This window comes from Aplysia californica, unplaced genomic scaffold (assembly GCF_000002075.1).
Source record: "Aplysia californica isolate F4 #8 unplaced genomic scaffold, AplCal3.0 scaffold00653, whole genome shotgun sequence".
Lineage (NCBI taxonomy): Eukaryota > Metazoa > Mollusca > Gastropoda > Aplysiida > Aplysiidae > Aplysia > Aplysia californica.
Genome location: NW_004797923.1, coordinates 368,526 through 379,507, shown reverse-complemented (window position 1 = coordinate 379,507; position 10,982 = coordinate 368,526). Strand labels below are relative to the sequence as shown.

At 39.8% G+C, this 10,982-nt stretch overlaps 1 protein-coding gene across 1 annotated transcript in view; it reads left to right on the top strand.

The window, feature by feature from the left end:
* The window catches only part of LOC101863697 (glucose dehydrogenase [FAD, quinone]), a gene marked incomplete in the record, with an annotated part of 39,900 nt that overhangs the window by 8,017 nt on the left and 20,901 nt on the right, over window positions 1-10,982 (top strand). Inside the window, 3 exon segments of the mRNA XM_013087888.2 lie at window positions 670-878; window positions 1,718-1,907; window positions 8,392-8,520. Of these exon segments, the coding sequence (XP_012943342.1) occupies window positions 670-878; window positions 1,718-1,907; window positions 8,392-8,520 (528 nt within the window).

Sequence of the window (10,982 nt, the reverse complement as noted above, 5' to 3'; positions counted from 1 at the left end):
CCCCCCCCACACAACAACAACAACAACAACAAAATACACCTTCCCACCTTACACACACAAAGAAAAAGCTTGATGTATTGAATTCATTACCTCCTTCTCTCAACCCACCCCCCTCCCTCCTCCACCCTCTCCCGCCTCTTCCAGTCGAAGCAGGTTCCACAGGTTGCGTGATGGCTAACCGTCTGTCACAAGACAGAAAACAGGCTGTTAAAAAAATAAAAAAATAAAATAAAGCAAAAAAAAAAGGGAGATAAATTAATTATTTTGTTTCTTTCCCAATTATTCTATCACTCCCACCCCGCCATCTCCAGCCTCTTCCAGTGGGAGCAGGGTCCACAGGTTGCGTGGTGGCTAACCGTCTGAGAGGACAGGGAGAGGGGAGGGGGAGAGATCTGGCCTTTATAAGACAAAAATAAGAATAAAAACAAAAACAAAAACAAGAAAAACGAAAAGAACCTTAAAAGCTCATTGCACTATTTATTAATTCTTTCCCTCCTTCTCTCTCAAGTTTGATCTTATTCTTTCCTTTTTTTCTCTCACTCACACCCTCCTCCTTTCAGTGTCTGGAGGACAAAAACAACAAACAAACAAACAAACCACGACAAGTTTGATTTCTATTCTTTCATTCATTCTTTTTCTTCCTCCCCCACCATCTCCCGCCTCTTCCAGTGGGAGCAGGGTCCACAGGTTGCGTAGTGGCTAACCGTCTGTCAGAGGACAGGAATGTCCGCGTCCTACTTCTGGAGGCGGGCGTGGACGACAGGGGAGACAAGACGATCGAGGTGCCTGGCCGCTCTCACCACCTGATGCACTCCAAGTTTGACTGGGAGTACTACACGCTGCCTCAGAAACACGGACTGAGGGGGTATAAGGGTCAGGTGAGGAGGCCGGATTGGAAGCTGATGTATTACTCCTACCACCCACAACTAACTAACTAACGAACGAACTAACGAACTAAGTAACTAACGAACGAACTAACTAACTAACTAACTAATTAACTAACGAACGAACTAACGAACGAACGAACTAACGAACGAACAAACTAACTAACTAACTAACTAACTAACTAACTAACTAACTAACTAACTAACTAACCAACTAACAAACTAAATTAATTTAAAAAAGAAATGAATGAATGAATGAATGAATGAATGAATGAATGAATGAATGAATGAATGAATGAATGAAAGAAAAGATAAATAAATAAATTTGAACAGATAAATAAAACCCCCAACATAAACAACAACGCTAATAAAATGCTTAAAAAAATCTTAACCGTGTATCAATAAAGGATTTTATATATTTCATTTCACCATGCAAGCTCGAAACACCAAATTTAACAATAAATGAAAACTGAGGCTATCGTTTACAAACAAATATCTAATCATACCCTACTATACCATACCCATATCATACCATACCATACCATACCATACCATACCATACCATACCATACCATACCATACCATACCATACCATACCATACCATACCATACATACCTCACCATACCATACAATCTTGTTCTTGTTCTTGTCATTCTTGTTCTCATTGTTCTTCCTGTTCTTCCTGTTGTTGTTGTTGTTGTTGTTGTTGTTGTTGTTGTTGTTGTTGTTCTTCTTCTTCTTCTTCTTCTTCTTCTTCTTCTTCTTCTTCTTCTTCTTCTTCTTCTTCTTCTTCTTCCTCTTCTTCTTCTTCATTCCCTGTCCCATTCCTCAGAGAGCGTACTGGCCCCGAGGCAAGGTGCTGGGCGGTACTTCCAACCTGTACAGTATGGTGGTCATCCGGGGACACAAGAGAGACTATGACAGGTGGGCGGAGTCTGGAGCGGAGGGGTGGAGCTACGATGACGTACTTCCCTTCTTCCTCAAGTCCGAGGATATACAGGACTCCAAGCTCGCAGCTTCAAGTGAGTTAACCTGTTTTGTTTTGTAGTATGAGTTTTATACAAAACTTTCAACGATTTCAACGAAATAACACTATTTACTTATATACGGGCCGACGATTAGAGGTGCTAGTGCTGGATAGTAAAATACAAATAAAAGGAGGAGACATAAGGACGATAGCTGATGTTTGACAAGAAAGAAGTTGCAAAGCATAACAGAGCACCTTCCATCCATTTTACAGTGAGTAAATATGAGGCATTGTGGTGAAATCAAGCGATCGTCAAAACAATAAAATCAAAGAAACCGACACCCCCCCCCCCCCAATTTTGACAGTTTTTTAATGGAACCTTTTGTTTTGGGCCTAACACCTTTTGTGTCCATTTAAAACACATTCTTGCATGGATTTCAAGGAAAAGCGTTGAACAAAGACACATAAAGTGTAAATTTGTAGTTTCTAAGGACACTGTTTGGTTTGGTAAGTGTTTTACTGCGCTCGCAACTGCATAAGGTCAAATGAGCGTGCGGGACAAACAGAACATTTTCAGTTGGTAGGAAATTTTGAATTTTGCCCGGGTGGCGGCCGAAGCCTACTCTTATTGATTTTGGACCACCAAGAGATCTTTAACGTGCGCAACTTGTACATGAGACCTCCGAGATTTTTCGACCTTGTCCGAGAAGGCTAGGTGTAGGTCTTACCTACCATAAGATCAGGGGTGTGGCTGAAAGACAGCAGTAAGAAGGAGCCAAGGAGTAATAGGAGAAAGGCTATAGAAAGAGTGGAGCCCAGAGGAGGGGGCAAAGGAGGTGAGAGGGTGGAGGCAGAAAGAAGAGACGAAAGCAGGAGACAGAACATTGTTAGAGAGCAGGACAGAATGTGAAAGGATAAAACTTTAGAGAAGAAAATTTTCCGTCGCTCTCCAGATACGAACCCGGGACCTATTGAAGGAGAGGTGAACACCGTAACCTCTAGGCCACGAGAGCCCCCTCTAAGGACACTACAGTTTTGGAAGTCACTAAACGTTCCCCTGAGGCAGTGCCACTGACTGAAGTGTCTTTAGGCCATTCCCAAAGGGGGGACATTTCTCGTTCTTATGCACAGTAGAATTGTAAATGGGCTGATTTAACAATGTCATACTCATACCTGTACCTGAACTGCAACAGCGAACTGCTGTTTTTTCTTTCCTAATCCTTACTATCGTCATTTTCCTCTGCTTCTTTTGTATGTTTGTCACACTCTTGTGACCCGCTATTTCCGGGGTGCCTTGAAAGTCAAAACAGACTTTGTGCTGTTAAAGCAAGAGAGGTGAGCAGAGTAAGCCCGATTCCCTGTAAAGAGTTCTCTGTTGACATCCACCCCTTGGCGCTCATATATGACCTTATGCAGTTGCAAGCTCCTTTTTTTATACTGTAGGTGTTGTTTGCCCCCCCCCCCCCAAATCGACACACTTTAAATCAATTTGTGTCACGTCGTGGTGAAATCAGGCGCTCGTCAATTTTTGGGCATGCGGAGTTATTGGTATCATCTGACAGCTGATTTATTTGACGTGCTTCCTATGAAATAGAAATCCATTTATCTTGAATAGAACTCAAGATATTTGCGATTGAAGGAAGTGAGGTTACCCTGTTTCAGTGGCGAAATTAGGGAGAAAAGTTTGGTAGCTCCAATAGCTAAAGAGTCCTTGAAAACAGAAAAAAAGACATCTTTAATCAATGTTTTTGTGTAAAATTCCCATGGAAATGTGTTTTTATATAGACAAAAAGGAAGTTGAGCCAAAAATAAAAAATAATTGAAAACTTAACAAACTGGTGGAAAAACGCCTGTTTCCCCGATTTCTGTATTTTGACGACCGCGCTGCCTCACATTTAGAGATGGTCTTCAACCCTGCCTGTCAGGGACAAGCCTGTTATAACACCCCAGCAGAAATGCTGAGATACTTGATTAATATTATCCCCACATTGAAATCGAATTTGGGTCTTCTGCGTGTGACACTGAAGCACCGATCTACTATACCAATGACCCTGATGTCATCACCGAAACCCCCCCCAAAAAACACCAACACAGAAAATCACAACAACAACATCATAGCAACAACAACAATAACAACACCAACAACAGTAAAAGCAGCAACGAGAGCAATCTCACCAAAAACTATAAACGTTTGGAAGCGATCATCAGAATAATTAATATTATACAGGAAGTTTCTAACAGTTGCAAAACGAGAAAAGGAACAACGAAAGCAACAACAAATAGCAGCAAAAACAACAACAGCAACAGCAACAACAGTAACAACAAGAACAACAGCAACAAATATAAACGTTTGCAAATACCCTTTACAACAATCTAAAAGATGCCAAAAGGTCTGACAGAGCAAGCAATTGTCCCCGTCTTTCACTTGAGTCCATCATGTGTACAGAACGTGGAATTCTTCACTACTGTTCGTGTTTTTTCTCCCCCATATGTCATGTGCAAATGTTGATTTAGTAAAGAAGTCCATTTCCCTTTTGCACACAACCAATTACATTTTGTCATCCAAGATTTCAGTATCCCTAAAATCCCTATAGTATTTCATCCCTGTTTAACGTATTTAATCTATTTGTGTAAAATGAACACCAAAACCAGGAAGACACGAATGATGTAAGTAATAAAAATAGGTTTGATTACAGGAAAAACAAGGGTTGGTTGCGGTAAGGAAGATTTTTGTCACCATTATCAGCAACCAAGCGATTTCGTGAACTAACTGAAAAGGCGCGTCGTATTCTAAGAGTTAATCCTTACTAATACTGTTAAAAGTTCCATTGCAAAACCAACAGGATCGTATTTGCTTGCTTGTTTGAGTAAAAAGAAGCCCATCGACACAATAATAGTAATCTGGTGCTGGGAAAAGAAAGGCATACATATAGACAGAAACAACGGAGGGAAAAGGACGCGCCAGTGTTGCCCTCCAACCACCCGCTAGGATAGTCGAGTGTGGTTTTTACTACATTGCAAGAGCACAACATATCCGTGTTTAATTTAATGAATTGTTATCATTTCTTTTTAACCTTTAAACGAGGGTTTATGTCTCCGATTACATTGTCAACAACATCTGGGATTCTATTTTTACCCCGTAGAACTGTTTTTCGAAATGCAATTCTAACGCTGTAACCTTGAATGACTGCAACTGATAAGACAGAACTAGCAGGAGAAAATACAGTTTGAGAACTCTTTAACTCATTGACGACGCGATTTCTGGTAATACAACTCACGACTTTTAAAGAAGATGCGCTATTTTAGGGCGTAGCTTCGTTTTCAAACAGATTTTTAAAAAGTTTAGTTTTCTCTATCTGAAACTTTAAAAAGCATACTACATCCTGCATTTTATGAAGTATGCACACTCGTGCTGTGATTTGTGTTTGATGGTTCAAAATGTGCCGAAACATTGCCTTTTGTTGTACTGCTGATCCGTCATAATGTGTTTCCGGTACATTTTGAAAGAGTTAACAATGCGCCAAAAATATAGCATGTTTGGCTTGTAGTGTAGAAATACATATCAGCAGAAAAATGTACAATATTAAACGTTTGTTTAATTTAAAAATAACCCTCCCCCCAAAAAAACCCACCCCAACCCACGAAAGTGTAAAGGAAAAAAAATAGTTAAAGATTGCCACGCAAGACACATCTTTCTGTATCGCAGTTTGGTCTTCACACTATAGCAGCCTGACTTCTGTAGTGTAGTGGTTAGTCAGAAGGGAGGGGGGAGGACAGAGAGAGAGAGAGAGAGAGAGGACAGAGAGAAGAACAAAGAGAAGGATAGAGAGAAGGGCAAAGAGAGTGTCAGAGAAATAAAACGAAGAGAGAGAGAAAGAGAGAAGAGAAGGAAAGAGAGGAGAGAGAGAGAGAGAGAGAGAGAGAGGACAGAGAGAAGGATGGAGAGAAGGATGGAGAGAAGGATGGAGAGAAGGGCAAAGAGAGTGTCAGAGAGAAATAAAAAGAAGAAGAAGAAGAAGAAGAAGAAGAAGAAGAAGAAGAAGAAGAAGAAGAAAAAGAAGAAGAAGAAGAAGAAGAAGAAGAGAGAGAGAGAGAGAAAGAGAGAAGAAAGGGAACGAGAGAGAAAAGAGAGAAATGGATTTAGAGAAGAACGAAGAGAATGGCAGAGAGGGCGTCAGAGGGATATAAAAAGAGGAGAGAGAGAAAGAGAGGGAACGAGAGAGAACGAGAGAGAGAGAAAGACATAGAGAGAGAGACAGAGAGAGGCACACAGAGAGAAAATAAACAGCGGAGAGAGAGAAAGAGAGAAGAGAGAGAACGACAGATAAAGAAACAAGGAGAAAATAGAGAGAAGGGCAAAGAGAGAGAGAGAGAGAGTGTCAGAGAGGAATAAAACGAGGAGAGAGAGAAAGAGAGAAGAGAGGGAACGAGAGAGAGAGAGAGAGAGAGAGAGAGAGAGAGAGAGAGAGAGAGAGAGAGAGAGAGAGAGAGAGGAAGAGAGAAGAAAGGGAACGAGAGAGAAAAGAGAGAAATGGATTGAGAGAAGAACGAAGAGAACGGCAGACAGGGTTTCAGAGAGAAATAAAAAGAGGAGATAGAGAAAGAGAGAAGAGAGGGAACGAGAGAGAGAGAGAGACATAGAGAGAGAGAGAGACACAGAGAGAGAGAGAGAGAGAGAGAGAGAGAGAGAGAGAGAAAGAGAGAGAGAGGGGCACACAGAGAGAAATAAACAGCTGAGAGAGAGAGAAAGAGAGAAGAGAGAGAACGACAGATAAAGAAACAAGGAGAAAATAGAGAGAAGGGCAAAGAGAGAGAGAGAGTGTCAGAGAGGAATAAAACGAGGAGAGCTAGAGAGAAAGAGAGAAGAGAGGGAACGAGAGAGAGAGAGAGAGAGAGAGAGAGAGAGAGAGAGAGAGAGAGAGAGAGAGAGAGAGAGAAAGCAAAAGGAGAGAGAGAAAGAGAAAGAGACAGATAGATAGATAATTGCCAGATAGAAAGACACAGAGAGAGAGAGAGAGAGAGAGAGAGAGAGAGAGAGAGAGAGAGAGAGAGAGAGAGAGAGAGAGAGAGAGAGAGAGAGAGATACTGACAGACAGACAGACAGGCAGACAGACTGAGAAATAACGTAACTATACAGAGATATCAGCAGGGGCTGAAACATTAGATTATCGACGACATAAAATTGATAGACCGGACTAACCGGAAACTCCAATAAATAAGTTGATCTGTTGAAAGGTTTCGTGTGTTGGGTACACCCAGACAACAAATCGATGAGGAGAACGAAACTTTTTACTAACTGCGAACATCATGAGTGTCTTGCGCTTGAAAGACTTTCTGTGTACGGATGAATCCTGAACAATCAAATGGGCGATCTGGGTGATTTCTTGCCACTTTTCGCTGGTTTTTATAATATAGTTGAACCTGCTCTTACGGCTTGCTGTCCAAAGCAATCCCCACAACACTACAAGCGACGGTCAGCATGCTCTACTCTATGCCCATTGCAACTCGCTACCCTGGAATCTGCTCCGAACTTAATTTTGAAAAATTAGAAGCTAAAAAGAAATCGAGCTTCACAACGGGATCATGCTTTGTCGAATGTAGTTCTTTGAGTCGAATTTGATAGAGCTGAAAAAACTTTATAAGCATCTGAACTAATGTGGCAGAATGTGACTCCTCTTGAGAGAAAGCTCTATGGCAGTCTCTCAGATTTGAAGCGGACTGCGCAGTTTGTGCGCGACATCGGACTGACTGTCTAGCTGCTGTCATCGAGAACAAGGAATAATAAGAAGTATTTAACCTAATGGTCTAAGTAACTCAAAACAACACAAAAATGGCCGATATAACTTTGTTATTCTAAAACTACGGTAGCGAACTATCAACTAGGCAACATGTAGGCCTACAAGTATCACGAAATAGCTCGTTCTCTGTACTTAACTATTGTGTATTGCGCCGATGTGCTGCTCGTTATTGAAACAAACAAAATCAATGTCAGGTTGTAACGCCCCAAATGGACGTACAGGTTCAACCCTGGGTCAATTTGTCGGCAAAGAAATAACCCACACTTTATTGGTGGCGCCGTAAAACATAAACTCTTCACTGCTGGGGAGACGAATAATATCTCCCAAACTGGCTCACTGTGCCTTTGTTCCCCCCACTAGTCTATTGGGAAAATTTGTTGAAGATGTATTTGCTGTTTTGTGAAATTTCTTCTTTTTGTTTAGGGGAATTACTTCATATCCTGGCTTTGTTTACATCTATGTTTTAATGAAAGTTTTCTTTTGTCTGTACAAATTGAAATGGGAATGCTGCAGTACTGAAAGGGCTAAAACTATTTTTACAAGCGTCTTGTTTTTTTGTTAAAGCGATAATTAAATAAGTAACGAACATGAATTACACGTTATTTAGAACCCGGGGGAAAATTTGGATAGAAAACATGAAACAAATAAATAAATGAATGAATAAATAAATACATAAACAAATAAACAAATACACACGAGAAAAAATAAATACACATCACTGAAACATATTGCTTCTCTCAGAATACCACAGCACAGGTGGACCGGTGAAAGTGTCAGTCCCCAACACAATGCCTTTGACAGAGATCCTCATTGACTCCGGACTCGAACTCGGACTCAAGCTAAACGACCCGAACGGCGAGACCATGAAAGGTTAGCAAGTGTACTCTTGCAGTTGAAAGCAATTGTTTGCTGTTGCTGCTGCTGCTGTTCTCTCTCTCTCTCTCTCCCTGTCCCTCTCTCCCCCATCTCTCTCCTCTCTCTCTCTGCCTCTGTCTCTGTCTGTCTGTCTGTCTGTCTGTCTGTCTGTCTGTCTGTCTGTCTGTCTGTCTCTTTCTCTCTCTCTCTCTCTCTCTCTCTCTCTCTCTTCCCCCTCTCTCTCTCTACTCCTGTGTTTATGCACATTATTGTGCGTATGCTTGTGTGTTTGAGTGTGTGTTCGAGTGTGTGTATGTGTATGTGTGTATGTCTGTCTGTGTTTATTTGTTTCTTTGTGTATATGTGTGTTTCTGTGAGACAGTGTGTTTGGGGGGAGGGGGAGGGGTCCCTTGAGATATGAAATTAAAAATGTCAGACTTTTCTGTTTCGTGTTTACTGATATGAAGCTTGTCTGTCAATTGTCATGCTTTCCCGTTTAAAATTAGAATGATTATTATGGAGAATCCAGTGAAAAATCCAGGTGAGTCACAACTTTTATGTAATCAGTCTTTTAAATCATGTTGATTATTTAACAATCAAACTTTCTTCTCCGAAGGAACCAAAGGATAACCTGGTTAAGTCATGTGCCATGTAAGGTAAAAAAAATAATGTTATGCCCACTACAATATACGGACTTTCAAACTTTGCGTTTCTATTTTCTCCACTTTCTTAAAATGATACTTACTTGTTTTTCTTCACTGGAGTCTTTATATAATTACGCCTAATAAAGAAAAGAAGCAGGGGAATATTCCACTATCGTCATGCGCTTGTTTTTATCACACCTGACTCATGTCTTCCAAAATTAGCATTAGTTAAACATTTTTTGTCCTTGGATTTTATTGAATATTTTCCGGTCTTTCCACTTTTGAGCGTGGTTTCAAAATTAATCCTTCCAAAAACATGCAGTCAACGATTCTGGGTTTTCCATTATGTGCTTGGTTGTTTTGGGGAGAGGGAGCGGGATTCAAACAACAGAACAAACAAAACAACAAAACAAACAAAAAATCCAAGCTATTTTGAAGCCTCATCCCAGGCATTTAGACAGGACGCTATCTGATTGGTACAATCATGAATCTTTCAAACAATATGAAACCTGTCCTCTCAAACAGATATAAAATTAACACAAAGATAAAACCCCCAAAAACCCCAAAAGCGAGCGAAGATAAGAACCACAAAATCGAGCGTATGGTCAGTCCTTTTGTATAATAGATGTAGGGGAGCGACTATAAACAAAGACACAGAAATTTTTTTGTTAATGTTGTGATTCACTCCGATCAGTTCACGCAGTACAATTTCGTATAAATAAATTCCCTGAAACTCATGAGTAGAGAGGAAAATATCATAGAACTGCTCCAAATGACTAATTGTTAAAGATATATTCAGAACCACCAGAAAGAGACGATTTTGCTTCTTTGGCTGTATTGATACAATGGACTTGAGAAACTGCTGCTTTGTTGAAGGATAGAGGAAAGGAGACAAAAGAGGAAGACTGAGAACAACACTTACAGATAGCCCAAACAGCTTTGCGACATATAACCAAATAGAAAAACCGAGTTTATGAAAAAAAACTGACAACGTACAGGAGTAGGTACCATGAGGGTCAATGGCAGCTCCAAACCTGAAACCTGAAGAAAAACAACAACCTTTGAGACGTTAGTCTTTACCTCTCTCTTTGAATGTAAATTAGAAATATAGCTTAAAATCATTTTTTTAAAAATTGAATGGTTTTATTAGAAAGTATAAAGTCTTCAAAAAATAACCAATAGCTTCTCAAACAGCATTGTATAGCTTTACTTGTTATGTCAACATCTTCCTATATTTCTAAAGGCCTTTCATTGTTCCATTCCCCCTTTAAATTGTTCACATCATTTTTAACTTAACTTTTCCAGTATCTAAGGAACTGCAGTAACCAACCCTCCACCCTCGAACCCCCCCCCCCAAAAAAAAACCACAACAAAAAACCCCACAACAAAACAACAACAACAAAACACACAAACAACAAAACAACAAGAACAACAAACAAACCAAAACAAAACGAAACAAAATGTTTTTAAAAAAGCGAATAAAGAGATGTTAGAATGAAATTGGTATAAAATAGCGATACCATTATCAACAATTATATCATTAGAAATACTAATGATGAAAAAAATAACGATAATAATGATAACTATGATAATAATAATAATGATAACAATAATAACAAAAACAATAGTAACTAGCATTTATGCTGCGCATGCGTGTCCAACTTCTAACAACAAATGCTTAATGATCATTACACTCAAAGAGATATCAAATTATAAAAGTTACTTGACAGTTGTACACGTAGAATATACCATAATTATGTATATTATGAATACACATTTCTAGGGGAAAAATTGTCAAACAGTGAACTTGGCAGTGCTAGTGAGAGCGCCAAA